We start from the raw sequence: 23,671 nt of genomic DNA, 5'->3' as shown, positions 1-23,671 counted from the left end.
AAATCAAAAGTTTGAACTGTTTACCTTTATTTGGGCAAGATACAACATGGATGAATACAAAATCACAACATTTGAACTGTTTAGCTTCTTATAATCAAGATATTTTATGTGTTAAATATTTGTTTTTCGTTCATTTTTTTATATAAATAAGGCCGTTAGTTTTCTCGTTTGAATTGTTTTACAATGTTTTATCGGGGCCTATTATAGCTGACTATGCGGTATGGGCTTTGCTCATTGTTGAAGGCCGTACAGTGACCTATAGTTGTTAATTTCTGTGTCATTTTGGTCTTTTGTGGATAGTTGTCTCATTGGCAATCATACCACATTTTCTTTTTTTATACAACTTAAGTGCATCTTTCGTTTTGTTGCATGAAAAGGGCAAAATGAAACCAGATAACTCTATAATCCTTAACAACTAAATCATTAATTTACTATGTATATGAATGATTGAGATAATTGCTGTGTACCGGTAGTTGATGTTTTGTGGCTCCTCTTGGTTTTTCCTAAGCATTGCATCAAAAAGATGATAAATACAAAACATTTCAGTTTTTTCTGAAATCTATGGAGCTTGTTGCTTCCACTCATAAGTAAAACCAGCTTGAAATTAATCATTTACTTTAAATATATTGAAAATAAAGAAATTTGAATATATAGGTCTGACTATGAGTATCAAAGAAATAAAAGAAGACAAATACAAAGTTTATTAATAAAAATAGAAACATCAACAATAATCAATGATATTTATAACATGTATAATTCATTACAAAACAAGTGAATATGTAAAGATTATCCAAATGTTACCGGTAGATGATTCTTCCTTCAAACAACTTTAATCATAAATCGATGATACCTTTATTGTGAAACTTCTTGGAAGTCCCATGTTCACCTCGAGTGTGTGAGGTCATTGGTTGGCACCCTGACTGGATTAGCTGCTCCCCTAAGCACTTGGTATTTAGAAGCAAAGACTGGTCAGCTCAGATTCAGAATAATGTGTCCAGTTAGGGAGATATGTTTTCCTGTATATTCAGCAATTTAACAACCAATATTTTAATTTTTGTTGTTTTTTGTAAAATGATCTGGTTTGAAGTTCAGTAATTGGAAGCAATTAAAACTAACAAAAACCCATGCAGCTTTGTTTTAAGAAACTGCATTAATCTTTGTTATAAAAAATTTAATCACTATGTGCAAAACTTCACTTTGTGAAATAAAAATAACACTCGATCTATAATAAATTGGTGTTCCATAGACTTTGTCTTTGGCAGTGTGGCAAACATGCTCTAAATTGCTGAAAGTTCAAGACAGCCCCTAGCAAATGTATGCTTATGTTATTCATTTGAAATTTATGTCTTTTACAAATCCCAAGAAAGTATTCAAAGATTGATATGTTGACATTTATAAGAACTTGATAAATTACATTTACAAACCTGTCTTCCTTAGTAAACAAACATCATTAATACATTTATGAAATTACAGGAGTACCCATGGGGATTCAATTATAGGTTAATAAAAAAAAAATCAGTCCTCAAATTTCAATTTATTAAAGCTGCTGCCACCTTGACCTTTGATCTGGCAAACTTATTACTATTAATTAGAAGAAATATTCAACAAAGATGAGTAAAGGTATGATTTATCAGCACTGTGACCTTGACTTTTGACCTAGTGACCTAAAAATCAATATGGTTCATGATCTTTGCAAGAGAAATTTTCAAGCTAATTTTGTTTTAAGTTTAACTTCATCTCAACTCTGACAAAATCAGGACACAGCTTATATAGTGAATAAATGTGTTTGGAGTTTACATCAATAAGAAAGCAACCAAAAGATATCTACAGTCTGTCTACAATGATTTATATCAACACATAAAAATCAGTAACAAAAACTCACTTTTATCAAAACAAAAAGGATATATTATGCTACTTGCTACTTCCAACTTCCTACTTCTTAAACAATTCGTTGTATAAATAATGGGATCAATAAATTTTTATAGTCCTTTGGATATTTTTTGTGACTTTTAAAAAAAAATTTACTACAAAAATTACATGAAATGCAGTTAGAAAAATCAGGAGAGATAACTCTTTGTAATATGACTTATTTACAATCATATTTCACTTATATATTTTTCAGATCTGTAATAGAAAACTATTAATTGTATATGAGATTTATAAGTCTATCATCTTTGCGTCGCAAAAACTAGACTAAAACTGTTAACAATAATTCCAAAGCTTTGCTTCAAAAGTCAATGCTTAAAAATAAGAACACTACACATGTATTATTTCAATCATTTCTTTTTTTCTCAAAATGTTATTCAAAAATGACTTTCAGATCAAATGTTTAACAATTACAATAAATACTAAAACTCTGAGCAGTTATATAATGCTTGCACCAAAATATTTAGAAACAGTATCAATATAATACATAAAATATGTCCATATAGCATGATATGGTCTGTAAAAATCTATAGTTTTTCATCTTTTTTTCTCAAAATGAGAATACAACTCATAATACCATAAGTATCAAATTATATTCCACATGTAAAATGGTTGTACTTGATTTCTACTTTAACCATCTCTTAAACAGAACTTTCTCTAGTCCCAGCATAGGTGCTTCTACCGTCATAGACAAAACAAATGCCACGCCATAAGACACTACCACTAAGGAAATATATTGTTGTACCTGAAAATACAATTACAATGTGTGAAATACAATTGCAATGTCTGAAATAAAAATCAATATCATTATAATGATTGTTCTTTACTTTAGCCCTGCAAAAAATCTATTTTAATGTCTGTCAACTGCAAGCCTATGAATAACTAGTAAGGAAACCACATTATTCATTTAAATTACTGTGGATTCTTTTGTTTCCGTGGAAAACATTTGTTCATGGATTGAGGGAAAATAATATCGTATGTGGATATCTGATTTTTTGGTTTTGGCAAAGTCTGGATACACCTAAATAAAATATCTACTTTGTTAAATATATGTCATGGTTTACCTTAATAAAAACCAAATCCACGAAAAATTTCTGTAAAAAATAATAAATCCACAATATTCAAAAATTTCCAAAAGAAATTAATACATGTCCCTGGATGCATAATGCTAGGTACAGCTGAGTTCAGCAACTAGAATATTCTGATAACTTACAAAGACTAAATCTGTATAATGTAGTGTCTTCTCCATTGTTAAACCAAAGTAAAATATCACAGCTGGATGGACTATGTACGCACAGTAAGTTAGTCTACCAAGAGGAGCCCAGACCTTCCACGATAAAAACGTGTTCACTGGTCCTATAAAAAAAAGTTACACTATAGTGTACAAACTAAAAAGCTTTCATTGGTCTGATTAAAGTATTAATCATTGAAAATACATGTATGCACAACATAACAGTAACCAAGAAAAAATGAATAACCATCTCTATAGATATATATATAATGCTATTGTTTCTAAATACGGTATTCATTATTCCCCTTTAATCAGAAACATCGGAAAAAGCTGGTCAGAAATATTTCAAATAAAACTTGTGAACCTGTAGATGAATGTTTGACATTAAAATTCTGTCATGTGATAATTTATATTTTTTTTAAATATCACAGAAATCATAAGTTCATAAATAAGGATTAATACAGTTGGAAATATTAAGTCAATGCAATAACTTGAATAAGGCTGTACTAATAGCAAGAAGTAGAAAATTATTTGTCAAAATAATTAAACACAATAATAACATATTTACCTCCATTACCAGTCGCACATACAAATATGACCCAGGCTAGAGCAATACTCCAACCAAATCTAGTACAGCCGATGTAAATTATACTTTCTGATTTATTTCCGAGATGTGTGACTGGGAAATCTTTGTAAAATCCATACAACCCGTAGATAATAGAAATTCCTATTGTTATGGCTACACACCATCCTACCAGTAACTTCAGCTGAAATGGTTAATAGTATTGATTGATTGTTGGTGCTTAACACCACTTTCAGCACTCTAATATATAAGTTTTTATTGTTTGTGCCTTTGTAACAGTAAGAGAGAACAATAAAACTTGATAAGGGAAATTGCAATCCTAGTCAATTCAGTTCAAGATGAATGTAGGCTGCAATAAGTTGAGTTAAAACTCAAATCTTGTAAATTTTAAATGGCCCAGTAAATATTCGGTGTTTTAGTTATCAATAGATATAAGAAGATATGAACTGAGTGAACGAGGCAACTCTCCATTCAAGTCACAACTTGTAAAAGTAAACCTTTATAGGTCAAAGTACGGCCTTCAACACAAAGCCTTGGCTCACACCATACAGCAAACTATAATATAAAGGGCCCTAAAAATTACTAATGTAAAACCATTCAAGCATCATAGAAATTCTTTTCTGGCATTTTAGCATTGATGATACATACGGTAAATATAAATATTTGTAAATTTATCTTTCTTGCTTCTGATGAAAATTTCTATTTACAAATTTTAATTTTTTTTTAATTGGATTTATCATAAATAATCTATTTGACATGATGTCAATGCTCTTGTACAATTTGGAAATTAGTATGGCGTTCATTGTCACTGAACTGGTGTATATTTGTTTAGGGGCCAGCTGAGGGACGCCTCCGGGTGCAGGAATTTCTCGCTACATTGAAGACCTGTTGGTGACCTTCTGCTGTTGTTTTTTCTATGGTCGGGTTGTTGTCTCTTTGGCACATTCCCCATTTCCATTCTCAATTTTATCTTCAATTTTGTGATTTAATGGGATTTTTAGCTTTTTTGAATCAAGCATCACTGATTACGCTTTATGTATAGAACTAGTTCATTTTTGTATTGGTATCTCTGATTGTTTTGAAAATCAGCTGAAAACATCCTTAAAATAAGTAATATGCAAGACACATTTAATATATATATACCTTCCCTAATCTGACTCTGTTGCTGTTAATCACCAGTAAATATCCCAGCCACATGCCCACTAGATATGGTGCTATTCTGGTGTAGGGTTTGTTATACAACGGGGACGAATCAGCCCAAGCCTCATGGGTGTGGTTCAATGGTGTGTTACTGCAAAAATCATAATAATGTTCATTTCGGAATAACCAACTTTAAAGCTATTCAACAATATCATAAATACATAAATAATATTTATTTTTTAACTTAATTGCCTTTTTCAAAAACAGTGCTATGTGAAGCATTAGTTTTGCAGAAATTTTGGGGAAGAGGAAACATTAAATGTCAAAAAATGTAATTTATTGCACAAATGTATACATCTGTTAAAATACTCTGCAACTCCAGGTTCTTACAGTTTAGTTTAAACATATTTATTTATATTGGATTGGGAAACAAGTTTTGCAACTTATAATAATCCCTTTCCACTTTGCGGATGTGAGTGCTGCCTTGTAGCGGCATTAGCCTGCTCTTTTTCAAAATCTACAAGGGTGTCTTTAATGAGCAAGAGATATGACTCTCTCTTAACTCGGGTCAGCCATTTATCGTCCCCATCTGACGAACTATCATCCTTTCCTCAAGACCATAGTCGCAAATGGTGTCAAGGGACGCCGAAAATTCAGTCCCTTAAATTTTCATACCGAAACGGGAATCGAACCATGAACCTTTGTGTTTTAACTACTACACCACGGCTCTTCTTACAGTTTGAAACATTATTGGATTGGTAGATGTATTTTGCTTCTTTTTTTGTGTTGATGGGTAACAGTCTCTTTAACATTGAGGTAAAGTACAAATATAAAACCAATCCTAAATGCTACATGTTGTCAGGAGATTCTCAAACCATCAATTTCAAAGCCTGTTGTTTGACCCTTGCAGTGATTGACCTTGTGAATAATAACTTTTATTGTGGAGAATCTCAAAATACCAATTTTAAAGTCTATTATTTGACATTTGCAGGTATTGACCTGTGTGATTATTGACTTACATTCCTGGTAATCTCATCCCATAGTAATCAGCTGTAATCATTCTTGATGTCAGACACCCAGTAAGGAAAAACAACATAGCACCATGTCCAACATATTTCATTCTGAATTAAAAACTACATCATTACATATTGAATAACATTTTTAACCTGCATTGGATATTTATTAAGATAGTAATTGTAAGATCACCCTATGCTCATGACACATCCAAGGTTATTCTTATGAGTCTATATTACATTAAAAAGGCCATTCACCACTTGCTTTACAAAAGGCGGCTCGGCTGTCTTCCTCTATCATGGATATTGAAAAAACAGATAACAATCCGTCTAAATCTTTAATGAAATGTGCCAATTTATACCCTTACTTTTACATTTTGCAAAAATTTAAATAGCTAGGTAAACAACTGATTCTGGGGAAATGTTTTATTTCCTTTACAATATATGTCATATTGTTAACTCAGAAATGAAAAAATAAGAAGATTGATCAGTTTTAAAATATAAAAAACATCCCAACTATATTACAGAAATTATGGGCTAACACTCATACAAGTGAGAGATTTAGCTAGCTATAAAACCAGGTTTAATCCACCATTGTATACTTAAGAAAATGCCTGTACCAAGTCAGGAATATGACATTTGTTATCCATTCGTTTTTGATGTGTTTGAACTTTTGATTTTGCCATTTGATTAGGGACTTTCTGTATTCAATGTTCCTTGGAGTTAGGTATTTCTTGTGCTTTGACTTTTCATTGCCTGCCTACATGACTAAGATTTCTAATTCTAACTCTTTGTAAAAATTCAGATCTAGCCAGGTAAACACCAACTGATTCTAGGTAAAGGTTTTATTCTTCCTAACTATACTACTTACTTGTGTAAAAGTATCAGGAACAATGGACTCAAAATGTAAAACTGCATGTCATTAGCCAAGTACCATCCCCACCCCATACACTGAAATAAATAGATACATAGGTTTGTCATTAGCCAAGTACCATCCCCACCCCATACACTGAAATAAATAGATACATAGGTTTGTCATTAGCCAAGTACCATCCCCACCCCATACACTGAAATAAATAGATACATAGGTTTGTCATTAGTCAAGTACCATCCCCACCCCATACACTGAAATAAATAGATACATAGGTTTGTCATTAGCCAAGTATCATCCCCATCCCATACACTGAAATAAATAGATAGGTTTGTCATTAGCCAAGTACCATCCCCACCCCATACACTAAAAAAATAGATACAGTTAGCTTACTTAACTTCATTTTATGTTAGAGTACATTTGACATGATTTTTTGTGCCCTACCATATGTCAGTCTATGTCTGTCACCTCAAATTTGTTGCTTTTTCTTTAAAATTATTGAATTCAAACATTAATGAAGTTTTCTAATGTTAAGTTGTCAAGTAAACTCTCATGATAAAAGAAAAGAAAAATAATGTGAAATCTATAAGATAGGCACATGGGACTGTCTACAGAAGGCGGTAAAGGGTTATTTTCGTGCAACATGTTTTGCCATTTTTATTTCACTTGCAGCCAGGAAAAAGGTATGTTATTCACCGTGTTTCATGAAATCAGTAAAAAGATCAACGTGCAAGAAATGTTTAATTGTTAGTTTTGTTCTTAAATTGTGAAATGGCAATTTTATTTTGCTTTCTTCCACGCAGATACCCCCACTTTTACACCCTTCTCTACATGTTTTCATCCATGCTTTGGCCACTACAACTGTGTACATGTGAAAATGACTTTTTTTTTAATTTCGTGATGTCGGGATTTAAATTTCTTTAAATTCAGGACCTCAGGATTTTCTGTTTTTCACCCTGGGATTTCGGATTCAGGACCCCTCCAAACCCACTAGTGCTGTGAAAGTGACATTACACACCAATCAATCAATACTTTGGTGGTTTGAGAAATGAAAGCCAAATTTGAAAGATAATTTAGTGTACTATGAGTTCAGAGTATTATTTTTATATTGTAATACCTGTTTATTTAGGTTTCCATAATTTGGATGGAAATTGTTGATATAAATAATATTTGTCCACCAATAGTCATCACAGGGATCAGTTTGTCTCATGGACATTGCAAATGTCCCATTCCATATCCAATGTTTATATAATGTTGTCCATATCAGAATAGCAAAGGCATATACTGGAGTTAATCTACAAAACACAATGTTTATATAACGTTGTCCATATCAGAATAGCAAAGGCATATAATGGAGTAAGTCTACAAAACACAATGTTTATATAACATTGTCCATATCAGAATAGCAAAGGCATATACTGGAGTTAGTCTACAAAACACAATGTTTATATAACGTTGTCCATATCAGAATAGCAAAGGCATATACTGGAGTTAGTCTACAAAACACAATGTTTATATAACGTTGTCCACATCAGAATAGCGAAGGCATATACTGGAGTCAGTCTACAAAACATTATGTTTATATAATGTTGTCCATATCAGAATAGCGAAGGCATATACTGGAGTCAGTCTACAAAACACAATGTTTATATAACATTGTCCATATCAGAATAGCAAAGGCATATACTGGAGTTAGTCTACAAAACACAATGTTTATATAACGTTGTCCATATCAGAATAGCAAAGGCATATACTGGAGTTAGTCTACAAAACACAATGTTTATATAACGTTGTCCATATCAGAATAGCAAAGGCATATACTGGAGTTAGTCTACAAAACACAATGTTTATATAACGTTGTCCACATCAGAATAGCGAAGGCATATACTGGAGTTAGTCTACAAAACACAATGTTTATATAACGTTGTCCACATCAGAATAGCGAAGGCATATACTGGAGTTAGTCTACAAAACACAATGTTTATATAACGTTGTCCATATCAGAATAGCAAAGGCATATACTGGAGTTAGTCTACAAAACACAATGTTTATATAACGTTGTCCACATCAGAATAGCGAAGGCATATACTGGAGTTAGTCTACAAAACACAATGTTTATATAACGTTGTCCATATCAGAATAGCAAAGGCATATACTGGAGTTAGTCTACAAAACACAATGTTTATATAACGTTGTCCATATCAGAATAGCAAAGGCATATACTGGAGTTAGTCTACAAAACACAATGTTTATATAACGTTGTCCACATCAGAATAGCGAAGGCATATACTGGAGTTAGTCTACAAAACACAATGTTTATATAACGTTGTCCACATCAGAATAGCGAAGGCATATACTGGAGTTAGTCTACAAAACACAATGTTTATATAATGTTGTCCATATCAGAATAGCAAAGGCATATACTGGAGTCAATCTACAAAACATTATGTTTATATAATGTTGTCCATATCAGAATAGCAAAGGCATATACTGGAGTTAGTCTACAAAACACACAGTTGCTGTACATTTACTGTATGGAAATACAAAGAAGAATATTTTTTAAAATGACTGTGTCAAAATTAAAATTCTAATATGACGTTCTTCTTTAGCTTTGGGTACAAAGCCATGTTCTAATTCGAATAGAACATGGGCTGCACGTGATTGACGTCACAATTGAAATTGCAACGTCAGGTGAATTTTTGAACAACACCAGAGATCAAAATGGACATTTTTGTTGGTGTTGTTCGCTAGGAAATTAAAAAAAATAATTCTAAAAGTAAGTTTAAATGTTTCTGATCTTTTTTTATTGACAAACTGTTGATTTTTCTTTAACGTTTTTGTTCATCAAATCAAAATGGCGACATTTTGAGCGTCAACTATAGGTCCGCTTCGAAGTACAAAAGTTCAAAATATTCCTATTAGAATCGAAATAATTCTATCATGCCATGCTCTATGCTCATTTTAACATTGGTAGGCATTATATTTGTAAACATTTAATACCTCGCTAACGCTCTGTATTAAGATATTAACAAATATAATGCCTACCCATGTTAAAATGAGCATAGAGCATGACATGAAAGAATTATTTCTTAATTGAACATGGGGTATGTGTCAAAGAGACAACAACCCGACCAAAGAGCAGAAAACAGCCGAAAGGCCACCAATAGGTCTTCAACATAGGGGAAAAATCGAATAAAGTGGCACCCGGAGGCGTGCTTCAGCTGGCCCTTAAACAAAAATGTGTATTAGTTCAATGATAAGAACACATTAATTTAATAATATTCTTAAATTTCATAAATGCATAATGTTCATAAGTTTTTCTAGTTTTTCCATATATATTAGACCGTTGGTTTTCCTGTTTAAAAGGTTTTACACTAGTTATTTGGGGGGATCTTCATAACTTGCTGTTCGATGTAAGGCAAGGCTCCGTGTTTAAGACTATACTTTGACCTATAATAGTTTACTTTTACAAATAGTGACTTGGATGGATAGTTGACGCATTGGCACTCATACAACATCTTGTTATATAGATAGATAGATAGATAGATAGATAGATAGATAGATAGATAGATAGATAGATAGATAGATAATTTTATTAACCAATCATGGTGCCCAAAATTTGAGCTCTACAATCAAATGAATTACAAAATAAAGCACAGAAAATGATTAGAATGATTAAAGTACATTTAAACAAAAAACCACATGAATACACATTTACACTAATTAACCTGATATAAACCAAGTTATTGACAAAACATAGTTGTTATGGGTGCCACTGTGACCTGGAGAAATTACATAAATCTTTATAGTTCTAGGTCTATGGGAGACAACTCCTGATCAATTTTATTTCCTATATATATATCTATGTATATTTTTCTTCTATTTTTTTTTCAAACAACAATATCATATATTTATCAAAGTCTTACCTCCAAAATCTATGAATATAAAACATAGCCCAGTTGATATTTGCTCCATCCCGTAGCTTTTTCATCACAGTATATGCCACAAGTAATCCACTCATGAAGAAGAAAGTATCCACAGAATATGTGGCATTCATTATTCCTTGAAAGGAGAACCTTTTAAGTAACTCCACGAAGTCCAGCACATTATCTGTAAAGAAATAAAAAGTTTAGTGTACAAGTTTATTTTTTATTCTGAGAATTCTTGTGATGAAGCATACCTACCAACATTTCCAAATGCCAATGGGGGTTTTTAAGTGCAAAATCACTCTCTTTGTCCTACAAAACCTATGAAAGGGCCTCCAAATTTATCTTAATGTGTTTGGTTTTTTTAGCTTCTATATAGTTTTTCAACCCTAATGCCATGGAAAATTGATTGTTTTGTTTTAAATTGTTGACAAAATTGTTCTTTCAAAATTTCCATTTGAGAGCTTTCATGGGTGAAACCGCCCAACTTAAAAAAAAATAGTGACAGTTGGTAGGTATGATGAAGTCAAAATAATTTTATAATCTAGCTGTGAATTATTGTCATTAATATGCAAGTAAGATTTACCACTATGTATCTATGTATAAGAAACCCCAATAAAATTAATCAATTGTTTTTGCAGATCCATTAAAGATCCATTAAAGCGTGTACTTATAAAAAAAAAAAAAAAAAAAATTGTGAATATATTTAGTATAAGGATATTCATTTAAAATCTGCTAATTCTCATTTATTCAGTTCTTTTACCTTACCTAACAGTCCTATGTTAAAAACATAGGTGTGGCCTAAAATGACCCACCACATGCTTATAACTCTCATGCCATTGATCGCTGTAAGGTTGCCTGATGATGTTGATGTACTGAGCAATTTTCTGGTATTCGTGATCAGGGAAAATGCAATCAAAATCTGTTTGGGAACGGAACCACCTGCAAATATGACAGGTGATAAAAATTTAAAATTCTAAAATAAAATTGACATGACTTACCTAGAGAAAGGAAAGGTAGAAATCCATAGACATGACCTAAGATCACCCACCACATGCTAAGGACTCGCATTCCGTTGATAGCTGTGAGTGATCCAGAGGCTGTGGACGTGTTTAGGAGTTTTCTGGTGTTAGTTATTAACGAGAGAGAAAGAAGGATCTGTTTCAGTACAGAGTTACCTGTAATTAAATGTAGTTTCAAAACAAAGTAAGTTTACCTAAGTACTTCTTTAAAACTTAAATAAAAATAAATAGACATGACAAAATCTATGTATTATAGAAAAATTATTACATCAGGGATTTTGATATCACAATCTAGTCAAAACATTATCTGTATTTCATCATCTGTACAAGGAAATCAATCATAAATATAAATCGACATACAGACATCTTATACGTTCAGGTATTTCACATTGAATCTTTTATGGTTTATTCTTTACAAAGCACAAAAATGTCAGCAATCACCTCAAAACCTAACAAAACCTTTAAGCAGTCAACGAATAATATATTTTCTATAGGTTTGTATGCAGACTTTGCCAAAACCACGAAATTAAATATCAACGAACATGTGATTTTTTCTCTATCCACGAAAATTGGTACCCACGAAAATAAATGAATCCACAGTAATTAAAGATGGCATATTTTGGCTTTAAATTTGATTTGCCTATAGGGTCTTTGCATCGGAAATAAACACATTTTTTCAAAACAAGTTGTTGGCATGATATGGGTTATGTTCTTCGCATATATTTTATGATAGTATGATACTTAACCTCTAACAGGAGGGATTGTGCTTGATATTCATATGATGAAGACATAATCTTTCAATCAGTTTAATTGAGGTTTGTAGCTAACATGTCAGTCAGTGTTAGTAGTTCTTTGTTAATTTATGTATCATTGTCATTTTGTTGGTTTCTATTGTTACCTATTCTGACATTGTCATTGGACTCAGACTTCTTTTAAACTGAGTTTTACTGTGCGTATTGCTGTGTGTTTTTTTTTTTCTATAGGTTTGTATGCAGGCTTGTAGTAATGGAGGAGGGTTGAGATCTAAAAAAAAAAAACATATTTAACACCACTGCATTTTTGCACCTGTCCCAAGTCAGGAGCCTCTGGCCTTTGTTAGTCTTGCATGATTTTTAATTTTAGTTCTTTCATATATTTTCAAGTTTAGTATGACGTTCATTTTCACTGAACTACTACACTTTTATGATACGGGGCCAGCTGAGACACGCCTCCATGTGCAGGATTTTCTTGTTGTATTGAAGACCCATTGGTTGCCTTCGGCTGTTTTCTGTTCTTTGGTCAGGTTGTTGTCTCTTTGACACATTCCCCATTTCCATTTTCAATTCTATGACAAAAGTGATGCAAAAAACACTAACAAAAATTTGGATTACATTACACATTCTAAAGATTTTTTTGTTATCCCTTGTTTTCATGGTTATCAGACAGTAAATTATAGTTTGGTAGTAATAATACATAGGTCTATTCTAGTAGAGGGAATATGGCAATGTGGGAACAAATATATATTTTAGACAAAGGTTCTTGGTCGTTAATCGTTGTATTTCCATTGGATAAAAGCAAAATAACTCCAAGAAAGAAACATTCACAGCATTTGGTTGGGGTAAACTAAAAGTTATAGAATGAAAACCAATTTTTGGACGTAGGTTGGTACAGACAGAAAGAGGGATGGTAATTGGACGAAGTAACACTTAATTTCCTCTATAGTGATGGCTGGGGCATAAAAATTAAAAGCATTTCCCCAACAAACAGACGCTAAGGTTTGTATGTTTACATTGCCTGGGGCACCTATATTGAGGTCTTCAAAGAAGTTTTGTAACAAACTGTGTAACCCAATTCAAAAAAAGATTTATTATTTTTATTGTCAATATCATAATGCTTACATGAACTTTGTGGATTTTCTCCATAAAGAACTTCATTTTTGGGTATATTTGATAGAAGTCCTAATCTCTCTGTAGTATCGTTTACACTAGAGGCAGGTATACTGTTGTAATTCGGTGGACTATCAGATCTTCCTTGGATGTTGTCTTTGTCACCACTACTGTCTAAATAAATGTAAACAATGTCTGCCAATGTTCCCATGACAACAGCAAAGGCTATGATACTGGAAACTACTCTGAAATGTAATTAACTAGAAATGTTAAGTAGGGTTCTAAATGCTTGCAGGTATGCAACTCTTTTTAAGGAGGTTTCTAAATGCTTGCAGGTATGCAACTCTTTTTAAGGAGGGTTCTAAATGCTCGCAGGTATGCAACTCTTTTTAAGGAGGGTTCTAAATGCTTGCAGGTATGCAACTCTTTTTTAAGGAGAGTTCTAAATGTTTGCAGGTATGCAACTCTTTTTTAAGGAGGGTTCTAAATGTTTGCGGGTATGCAACTCTTTTTTAAGGAGGTTTCTAAATGCTTGCAGGTATGGAACTCTTTTAAGGAGGTTTCTAAATGCTTGCAGGTATGGAACTCTTTTTAAGGAGGGTTCTAAATGCTCGCAGGTATGCAACTCTTTTTAAGGAGGATTCTAAATGCTTGCAGGTATGCAACTCTTTTTTAAGGAGAGTTCTAAATGTTTGCAGGTATGCAACTCTTTTTTAAGGAGGGTTCTAAATGTTTGCGGGTATGCAACTCTTTTTTAAGGAGGGTTCTAAATGCTTGCCGGTATGCAACTCTTTTTAAGGAAAGTTCTAAATGCTTGCAGGTATGCAACTCTTTTTAAGAAGGATTCTAAATGCTTGCAGGTATGCAACTCTTTTTAAGGAGGTTTCTAAATGCTTGCAGGTATGCAACTCTTTTTAAGGAGGGTTCTAAATGCTTGCAGGTATGCAACTCTTTTTTAAGGAGGGTTCTAAATGTTTGCAGGTATGCAACTCTTTTAATAGGAGGGTTCTAAATGTTTGCAGGTATGCAACTCTTTTTTAAGGAGGGTTCTAAATGCTTGCAGGTATGCAACTCTTTTTTAAGGAGGGTTCTAAATGTTTGCAGGTATGCAACTCTTTTTAAGGAGGTTTTTAATGTTTGCAGGTATGCAACTCTATTTAAGGAGGGTTCTAAATGCTTGTAGGTATGCAACTCTTTTTTAAGGAGGGTTTTAAATGCTTGCAGGTATGCAACTCTTTTTTTAAGGAGGGTTCTAAATGTTTGCAGGTATGCAACTCTTTTTAAGGAGGGTTCTAAATGCTTGCAGGTATGCAACTCTTTTTAAGGAGGTTTCTAAATGCTTGCAGGTATGCAACTCTTTTTAAGGAGGGTTCTAAATGCTTGCAGGTATGCAACTCTTTTTTAAGGAGGGTTCTAAATGCTTGCAGGTATGCAACTCTTTTTTAAGGAGGGTTCTAAATGTTTGCAGGTATGCAACTCTTTTTTGTAACATATCAGTTAACTTACATGGCTACTATATCTTTCCTAGCATATTTCAGATCTTGTGGACATGACACTCCGATAGGGTATATTAACACTTTTAACTGGGCATCAATTACTTTCAATGCTGCAAAAAAAAAAGATCAAACCATAAGAAAATAAAGAGAAATAACAATAAAACATTTTTGTGACTGACTATGCTGTATGGGTTTTATTCATTGATGAAGGCTGTAGGTGACCTATAGTTGTTAATTTCTGTGTCATATGGTCTTTTGTAGAAAGTTGCCTGTTGTAAACTATACCACATCTTCTTATTTTTATATTTGTATATTTATTGCCTTATTAGTGACTGTAATTATAAATAGATTAGAAAACAAATGTGTGTTGCAATTTGTTCTTCAATGTTGAAGAAATGCATAGTCAAACTCCATCAATAAACAAATAAAATATTTAAATATTCTTTTGTTTAAAACATGAAAATGTTAAATATGTGTCTTTTGGTTTTATTGTGTGAATGCATCACATTGTTATCTTCTAATTAAGGTGGTACTTAACACTACAGGGAGATAACTCTGTAATATCAGCTTAACGTTTTAATCACATTGAATAGTTAAGGAAATATTAAGCTTCTCAATGATGAAATAAGTGTTTTTTAAACTGCTATATATCCAACCAAATTTTTCTGAGAAAATGATTGGTTGAAGTTTTTTGAAATTTTATATTTTTGTCAAAAGATCAAAGTAAATAATTTGTCAAAATTTTTTGAAAATTAAACAAGCCAAATTAATTTTAGTCAAGGTGTTAATAGGTACCATCTTAATTACTGTCAAATTTCATCTTTCTTATCCAAGGCATAGATAACCTTAGCTGCATTCAGCACAACTTTTTGGAATTTTGGGTCATCAACGCTTTTCAACTTTGTACTTTCTTACTATTTTGATCTGAGCATCACTGATGAGTCTTATGCAGAAGAAACACGCTTCCTGTTGTATCAAATTAATTCTGGTACCTTTGATAACCATATAATACATATATCCATCATATATCAAAATATTGTGCCAAAATTCCAGCCTAGCTGGAACATTGTTCAAACAAATATTCTCATTTTAAGTTCTTTAGACAACCAGCTACTAAAAATTCATAAATAATCTATTATTTTTGGTGGGATATCAGTTTTCATGGATATCAATTTACATGGATATCGTGAGTACAAAAGAACCACAAATTTTATGTTTAATGAAGATAGAAAAATTATAGAGGGGCCTGATGGGTTATTTTCATGATCAGCACATTTTCTCTATCGTGATCCTTTTTTCTTCAGATTTTTTTTCATATATTTTCGAGATCCGTGATCATGGATATTTATTTTCTGTGAATTGTGATTGACAAAAAAATCAACCCGTGAATCGTGATGAGACCCCATCAGGCCCCTCATTATAGGCTTTCACACAGTCTGTACAAAATTAAAGTTTAGCAGACTGAAAGAGAAATTTGAACATTTCTACTGTACAATCAACCAAAAATTGGCAAAAAATCTTAAAACTTCTGTCTGACCAAATGATTTTTTGGTCTGACATTTTGTCGCTCAGACAGAGTTCAGACAGACTTTATGATACACTTCTTCCATGCAGACTAGTAAAATCATGAAATCAAATATAATGTAAAATCATTTTTCCCTTAATCCCCTTAATTGGTCCCCACTATAATAAATGAATACACAGTAGTTATTTATAGATTCCACAACTGCAACAAGTGTGTTACAATATTTCTACACTCGAGACAGTTTAATTTTAAATTTTAAAGCGCGAGGCTTGCCAAGAGTGGAGAAATATCGTAATACACGAGTTATAGTGGTGGAATCTGTTTCTCTTATGATTTTTATTCTTCTGTTTCAAAGATTTGAAGAAAGTTGTGTACTTTTTATGTGACGTCATCAGACATGGTCGCCTTTTTTCATGATGTCACAATAGGAAAATTCAGAAGAAACCACAAGAAAATTTAACGTCACAACTTAGATTCGACCAATCATTTGCCGAGAACAGATTTTTTACTAGTGATGAGAAATATTTTTCTCCCACTGGTCAAGAAATGTGAAAACAGCACAAAAATTAGAGAAAATCTTATAATTTTTATTATAATAACTACATTACCATCCCAAACGATTAGTCCAACATCTGTCTGAGAACAAGAGTCTGGTAGGCATGCTCCAAAACTTAAATGCAAATTCAACTGTAAAAATAGAAATAACAACTATAAATAACTTTGGGAATTAATAAATAAAGTAAAAAAAACATACTTTAATAATTTAATTCTGAATGTAACGCGTCTTCTGATTGGCTGAAGTCATTTTGTTTATCAGCTTATAGACATGATTTTGTCATGAACTTTTTTCATGATTTACTCCGGTTAAAAATGGAATAAAGGATTTACACAAGTTATTTTAAAGTGTGCACTATTCTTTATGTTATTTAAAATAGGCAGAAAAAACATTACAGTCATTTCTTAAATAATGTTTGGAGATAACAAGAAAAAAAAGTATAAACATGAAAAATGTAAGTTTTGAAATTTAAAAAAATTGGAACTAGACAACTATAGATAACTTTTAAAGAAAATACTAATATCTTTAGAGATCTTGGAACTTTCAACAATTTTGTTTTAAGAAACATAAAAGGCAGACATGATCTGTAGCTCACATAATACACTGAACAATTATATCAGTTAACTATCCACAGGTTAACCCAAAAAGTCTATAGAAATAAAATTTCTAACATGTCTAAAGGATTTATTTTTGTGAATGTTAGGGCGTCTGAAAAAAAAACGTTTGCTGCAGAATTACATGAATTAATCATTACGAGGATATCCTGAAGATTTTGTTATTGATGGTCAGTTTGTTTAGAATATCTTTTGTCAAAAGACTCATCAGTGACGCTCATATGAAAATATTTATAAAGTCAAACAAGTACAATGTTTAAGAGCATTGAGGATCCAAAATTCCAAAAAGTTGTGCCAAATACGTCTAAGGTAATCTATGCCTGGGATAAGAAAATCCATAGTATACACTTTAATCACACTAGCAACTTTTTTCATAGACAACAAAAGCCAAAGGACGATAACCATGAGGGGGTGTCGGAGGGGTCTGGGGTTGGAGGGTTCGTGAAATCCCGAGATCACTAAATTTTTAAAAAATGAATAACGACATCCTGAAATTGGAAAAAGAAATCCCGAATCCCAAAAGGGTCAATCCCAAAATCCTGAAATTTAAAACACCTGATCCTGATGTCCCGGAAAAAAGTCCTGCCCCCCTTGGATAACCTAGTCTTCAGACCATTTACCTGGCTGTAGCCTGCATTAGTGACAACAGAACACATCTGCCCATTAAAACCTGGTCCCCTGGCTTGTTTACACTGTGGATGGTTACCAGTCCATATCAGGTTTCCATGCTTTATACCACTTCCAGGTTTCCCATCAGAGTCCAGCACTTAAAGAACAAAGTAATAATTAGATAGATAATAACAAGAATGTGTCCATAATACATGGATGCCCCACTCGCACTATCATTTTCTATGTTTAGTAGATCATGAAATTGGAATGAAAACTCTAATTTGACTTTAAAATTAGAAAGATCATATCATATGTTTAAACTAAAACTACCTTGACCAAAAACTTGAACCAAAAACTGTAACCTAAAACTCGCACTATCATTTTCAATATTCAGTGGACCACAAAATTGGGGTCAAAACTCGAAATTTGGCATTAACATAAGAAAGATCATATCATAGGGCACATGTGTACTTAGTTTCAAGTTGTTTGGACTTCAACTTCATCAAAAACTATCTTGACCAAAAACTTTAACCAGCAGCGGGACAGAGGGACAGGCAAATGATGGAATGGACGAACGAACGGAGGGAAGGACTAACGGATGGAAGAACGGACGCACAGACCAGAAAACATAATGCCCCTCTACTATTGTAGGAGGGCCATAAAAATGTTCAAGGAGTCCACATTATCAGATTATGGGAATAAACGAATAGCTTACATGTAGATAAATAATAATGATCATGTTCAGGAGTCTATACACTGTAACATCATTTCCAATCATTAACGTAACTAAACAGTAACCATGGTAACCTTCCTACTATCTTTAATTCAGCTTTGGCTTCAGATCTTGCTTAGAACTTCTGAGATAGCAATATATAGTGAACTGGACTTCTAATTGAATTATTATTTTTTTTTATTTTAATTTTCTTTTTTACTTTACATATTTTTTTCAATTTTACCTTTAATTCATTTTAAAGTGCGAGGTCTGGCATGCCACAAAACCAGGTTCAACCCACCATTTTTTTCTATAAAAATGTCCTGTACAAAGTCAGGAAAATGGCCATTGTTATATTATAGTTCGTTTCTGTGTGTGTAACATTTTAACGATGTGTTTCCATTGTGTCGTTTGTTTACTCTTACATGTATATTTGAGTGTGAATTCACATTACTATAAGACGTGTCACGGTACTTTTCTATCCCAAATTCATGTATTTGGTTTTGATGTTATATTTGTTATTAAGTCTTTCCACTTTTCTGTGGAAAGACTTATTGTTTTTCTTCTGATTATTTTTTTTTTTTTTCTTCCGCCAAATTTTGTTCTTGCGATAAATGTTTGTTTCGCAATATCTTGCTTAGATATTTCTCATATGGTATTTATAGTTTATGCGCTTTTAAATTTCACCCTGCTAAGGGGAACTTTCTTTCTTTGTAAGAGTTATCTCCCTATTCACTGTTTATCATGTGTGTGCATCTCCTTCGTAACAAAAAAAGATAGCGATAAAATTCCTTTTACAAATTGTTCGTTACATCCTTTGGAATTTTTGGCTAATTTGGATTGAAGCGATTCGATGAAATTTGATAGGAGTTATCTACCTTTACAAAATAAATTTGTCGGTATGTTTTTTTAACTCATAAACAGTTAACCGTATAACCCTGGAATGTTTTTATTAGAGGCCCCTAGGTCCTAACTTAGAAAATGAGGTCAAGGTCGAAGGTCAAGGTCAAGTTCTCAAATGTGACTTTTGCTTGTATTTGCATTTTCTCCGACACTTTGAAAGATACACATAAAAGAACAAGTGCAAAATGTCTGCTTTATTGTAATGAAGATATGCTACATTTAGTCTTATACAATTTAATGGCATCTTATAGGAGTTAGTGCCCTTGAAATGTCTTGATATGAGGTTATTTGATTATAACTTCAACTAAGTTCATTATAAAGGCATTTGACCTTGTACAAAAGGTTAGGTGACAAATGACCTTGAAAAATGACTACCGGAAGTGGCCTTGAGAAAACCGGAAGTAGCTATTTTTGCAACTTTTTTTCATATAAAAGTACTCAGAATCCATATATTTTGTCATATAGATACATAAACTGATTACTGAAGACTAAAAATGACTTCCAACAAACCAGAAGTGGCCAATTATCTCCCATTCTACATACAAAGTATATAGAAACTATATATTTTTGGAATCAGTGTGAAAGAAGCTATCATATGAGACCGGAAGTGACATTCATTTCACCGGAAGTAGCATATTATCTCCCTTACATCACCATGATCACACAAAAATAAACTTAAACCATTATTTATTGCATTAGAATGAACAAACTATCTTCTTATCAAAATTTCTTTAATGTGGAAAGACTTTCAATTGTTCTCTGAACAATTGGTTTTTAATTCTCATTGGATTTTGTCTAATGCTTAGTCCGTTTCTGTGTGTGTTACATTTTAATATTGTGTTGTTGTTCTCCTCTTACATTTAATGCATTTCCCTCAGTTTTAGTTTGTTACCCCTATTTTGTTTTATGTCCATAGATTTACGAGTTTTGAACAGCGGTATACTATTGTTGCCTTTATTTAACATACAACTGTGTACTATACAATGTACATGGCTAAATACAGTATTCCCAAATTACACATAGATATATATGAGACAATGGCTCAAGTAATGAGCAAAAGGATATTTCGTCAACTTCACGGTTGTTTAACAAGCACATTTTGCCTATACCATGTATACCGGTAATTCACAGTTTTATTAAACGAAAAGGCCATAAAAGACACAAAACCCCATTCATATTCATAATATTGAAAGTGATTAAATGTTCATCGAGCTTAGCTTAAATGATTATGATGATGCAAATTTTCATTAATATTTTTTTACCATATACGAGGATAGTAATCATGGTAATGGGGGTGCCTTCATGACATACATGCATATCGGTAAAAATTCTTGCCAAATGACGGTAACGGTAATTTTTAGAGCATGATGATAAAATGTGCACTTTCTTTCATTTTGAATTTTAGACAACAAGAATGTGTCCATAGTAGACGGATGCCCCACTCGCACTATCATTTTACATGTTCACTGGACCGTGAAATTGGGGTCAATACTTTAATTTGGCATTAAAATTAGAAAGATCATATCATAGGGAACACGTGTACTAAGTTTCAAGTTGATTGGACGTCAACTTCATCAAAAACTACCTTGACCAAAAACTTTAACCTGAGCTTCACACTAATGACTATCTTCTTCTTTGTTCAGTGGACCATGAAATTGGGGTCAATACTTTAATTTGACATTAAAATTAGAAAGATCATATCATAGGGAACATGTGTACTAAGTTTCAAGTTGATTGGACTTCAACTTCATCAAAAACTACCTTGACCAAAAACTTTAACCTAGCTGAGCTTCACACTGACTATCTTCTTCTTTGTTCAGTGGACCATGAAATTGGGGTCAATACTTTAATTTGACATTAAAATTAGAAAGATCATATCATAGGGAACATGTGTACTAAATTTCAAATTGATTGGACTTCAACTTCATCAAAAACTACCTCGACCAAAAACTACCTCGACCAAAAACTTTAACCTGAAGCGGGACGAACGAACGGACGAAAGAACGGACAAACGGAGGCACAGACCAGAAAACATAATGCCCCTCTACTACATGTATCGTAGGTGGGGCATAATAAAAAAAATTCAGCTGAATTTGTCAAATCACGCTATCTTTTTCGCAAATATGACAGTAACAATAATTATTTGAGACCTCTGACCAATCATGATAAGGATATTTTGACGAATCACAGTAAAATTTTAACCAATTTGACGCTAACGGCAGCCAAAAATGACTGTTTGACGCCTGACGGTAAAGGGCATTATAATTACCACCCTCATATACCTACTATCAAATGCATAGGTTGTTCCATTGATTATATCCTGAATCATCGTTAATGTGTCGTTCATACAGACTGCAGATACTGTCATGTTTGGATCCGTAGCGAAGTCACCTTTCAGGTATTGAGATTTCTTCACAGCAAAGTCACCTGCGACGTATTGAGATTTCTTCCCAGCAAAGTCACCTGTTAGGTATTGAGATTTCTTCATTAGGAGAGATTTTATTCCATTTCTAAGTAACAGATCTATAGCATCATTATATTCCACTGTCTTTTGCTGAGATTCTGGTTGATATTTCAAACCATAGCCAAACTGATGATAAGTATTCCTCCAAATCAGGTTTTCTTCACCTGCACTGACATATGCAGAAAATGGTGCAAGGATCAGCAGGCAAAATATGTAGTAATCTGTCATTTTGGTCATTGTTAGATGTACATTGTTCCAAATATCCAAATAAAACTGCAGTTAAAAATACTGTCTATGGCAATGACAAAACAAACATGTGATATTGAATCACTATTAATAGATTTGTTTGTACATGGTTAATCAACTTTGGGTCTAGATAAAATAAGTATCATGTTGTTCTTATCACTTGAGTGTGGTCTTGTTATCTGAAAAAAAAATAACAAAGTAACAATGTAATAGTTGTTTTCAATATTATAATTTATTATTTATCTAGTCAGATCCTATTATAGGCAATTTACTTCACTTGTATTTTTATTTAATATTTGAGAAGTTTCTCTAGTGGAAAATTTTAAAACTTAACATTAGTAATTATTTTGGGCCCTTTATAAATTGCTGTTCAGAGTGAGCCTAGGCTCCGTGTTGAAGACAATACTGTGACCTACCATGGTTTACTTTTATAAATTAAGACTTTGATGAAGAGTTGTCTTATTGGCACTCATAAAAAGTACAGGTTCCAGCTCCAGGAGGTTGATTTTCGAGGCACTTTATTAATAATATTACATATATATTTCATAAATTCATTATTTTTGGCATAGACTATGGGGGATTCACTATATATGAGTGGAATAACTTCCCTTAGAAATGTTTTGAGTGTGAGAGACCTTAATTAAAGACTGAAAATCCCTCAAAAACTTGCTGTCCTGCTTTCAAACCGTAGAAGTTTTGCCATAAATAATTCATTTAAGCAGAATTTATAAAATTACTATCTTACTAATAACTGGTTTAGTAAAAATTTGTGTTCATTGTATAGGGAATCACTAAAGCATGACTGAGCACCCCCCCCCCTTTTTTTAGGTCAGTCAGTGCCCCCCCCCTTCTTTATGAAAAATTCTGGATTTGCCACTGATAATCTAATGTTACTGGTCTGTTTTAATGATAGAAACTACCAAAAACAAAGCCATAAAAGGCGGTTATATGTATTAACCATAAAAATAA

At 32.6% G+C, this 23,671-nt stretch overlaps 1 protein-coding gene across 4 annotated transcripts; it reads right to left on the bottom strand.

Moving 5' to 3' along the window:
• Positions 1–687: 687 nt before the first annotated feature.
• Positions 688–22,848, bottom strand: LOC143076497 (nose resistant to fluoxetine protein 6-like). 4 transcript variants are annotated; one of them, XM_076252312.1, is made up of 15 exons: positions 22,456–22,848; positions 22,279–22,419; positions 18,389–18,534; positions 17,207–17,285; positions 15,084–15,183; positions 13,590–13,822; positions 11,692–11,868; positions 10,691–10,874; positions 7,882–8,059; positions 6,765–6,844; positions 5,900–6,001; positions 4,884–5,031; positions 3,726–3,924; positions 3,140–3,282; positions 688–2,671 (listed from the first exon to the last, which is right to left on the bottom strand). In XM_076252312.1, exons 1-15 carry the CDS (start codon positions 22,691–22,693, stop codon positions 2,552–2,554), a joined length of 2,268 nt encoding a protein of 755 aa, XP_076108427.1. In that variant the 5' UTR covers positions 22,694–22,848; the 3' UTR covers positions 688–2,551. The 4 variants fall into 4 exon arrangements, with proteins under 4 accessions (XP_076108427.1, XP_076108425.1, XP_076108426.1 ...); XM_076252310.1 differs by having other exon boundaries at positions 22,279–22,845; XM_076252311.1 differs by lacking the exon at positions 11,692–11,868 and adding an exon at positions 11,459–11,632 and having other exon boundaries at positions 22,279–22,840.
• Between the last annotated feature and the right edge of the window lie 823 nt (positions 22,849–23,671).

This window comes from Mytilus galloprovincialis, chromosome 5 (genome assembly GCF_965363235.1).
Source record: "Mytilus galloprovincialis chromosome 5, xbMytGall1.hap1.1, whole genome shotgun sequence".
Classification (NCBI taxonomy): Eukaryota; Metazoa; Mollusca; class Bivalvia; order Mytilida; family Mytilidae; genus Mytilus; species Mytilus galloprovincialis.
The sequence above is the reverse complement of the archived record's forward strand: the minus strand, read 5'-3'. Positions and strand labels throughout refer to the sequence as shown.